The following is a 1,579-nucleotide window of genomic DNA, read 5'->3' on the forward strand; positions in this document are numbered from 1 at the left end:
GGCTCGGGTAAGAAGAACCATAAATACAACAAGGGCAGCATTTTCAAAGTCGGTCAACTGAAGCTGGAAATATAGAAAATATACATACATACATGCATATACACATACATACATACACACACACACACACACATATATATATATATACATACACATACACACACATGCACGCACGCAGGCACACACATGTATATAAACAAATAAAAAGAAGAAGAAAAAGAAAATTCTTTAACACATCTTTAATGATGCATTACAATTGTTTCTGTACCAGTTCTACGTGCAACACCAGTTTACGCAAAAATTCGAAGTGAAAAATTCACGTTATGTTTGCGGTTTTAGACATTAGAGAGGCACTTGATAAGACTTGCATCAAAAGTGTGCTAGGATGAGAATTCAAATACAGGTAGTGATATTAATATACAGGTGGTGATTTTGATATGGGCATTGGTATTAATATACGTGAGTTATGTGTATACATCGGTAGTTATATGAATACAGTGATATTGAAGTGGAGGTAATGATATCACGACGAATGGAAACATCAATGTTTCACGTGTGATGTTATAAAATAGGTGATGGTGACGAGCTGGCAGAATCGTTAGCACACCAGGCAAAACACTTAGCGGAATTTTGTAAGTGTGTACGTTCTGAGTTCAAATTCTACCGAGGTCAATTTTGCTTTTCATTTCTTTCAGGGTCGATGAAATAAGTACCTGTTGATCACTGGGGTTGATGTAATCGACTACCCCTGCCCTAAAAATTTTAGACCTTGTGCTTGTAACAGAAAGTATGTTATATCATGGATGGGGGAGATATTAAGATGGGAAATGTGGCAGACAGAACTGTCATGTGTGGTGTGTGTGTGTGTGGGGGGGGGGCTTGTGTTTGTGCTTGCCTTTACACCTTAGAAACTGTTGCTGGTGTTTATGGAGATCAAGAAATAAATTCTAGAATTAAAAAAATAAGTTCTAGAGTTGATATGATTGATTGAATCTTTAAAATTGTTTCTTCTAGCATGGCTGCTGTCCGATGGTTCAAACAAGTCGAAGAATATATCAAACTGCACCAAATTCCACTTACAAAGTATCAATCAACCCAATGTAATTAGAAAATATTCTTGCAAGGAGTCTTGCAGTGAGATTGAACTCATAACCATGCTGATATGAAGCCTACACCAAAAAGCTATGTCTGCACCTATATACAATGAAGCATACGGAAATATCTTTTACGGAGACAGTCTCTAGTAAAATGTTACCTCCATTGTTCTGAATTCTATTTTCCATCCAGATTTCTCGTCAGGGAGTTTCAGTTTCAGGCTTTGCCAATTACTACCAATGACGGCCTTAAAACAGAATGTTAAACAAGGTTTTCCACTGATATAGAACATATACAACAATTTAATACAATATACTGTATTTATTTGTATGCAATATATAATCGCATATAATGCACATTATTGGTTATGTAAATCAAAAGGCAACACCTCTCTTGCATAATAGACACTGGTTTTTCTATATATGAGAAATAAGTGTTTAGTCAGATTTATTATAATTGCTGCATCCTTAAATAAAGAAAAAGC

The 1,579-nt window shown here is 35.5% G+C and overlaps 1 protein-coding gene across 1 annotated transcript in view; it reads right to left on the reverse strand.

Moving 5' to 3' along the window:
* Positions 1 to 1,579, reverse strand: part of LOC106880049 (glutamate--cysteine ligase catalytic subunit-like) — a 55,374-nt gene that overhangs the window by 16,107 nt on the left and 37,688 nt on the right. Inside the window, exon 13 of the mRNA XM_052977139.1 lies at positions 1,256 to 1,342. Within this exon, the coding sequence (XP_052833099.1) occupies positions 1,256 to 1,342 (87 nt within the window). The remainder of the gene's footprint in view (positions 1 to 1,255; positions 1,343 to 1,579) is intronic.

This window comes from Octopus bimaculoides, chromosome 27 (assembly GCF_001194135.2).
Source record: "Octopus bimaculoides isolate UCB-OBI-ISO-001 chromosome 27, ASM119413v2, whole genome shotgun sequence".
NCBI lineage: Eukaryota > Metazoa > Mollusca > Cephalopoda > Octopoda > Octopodidae > Octopus > Octopus bimaculoides.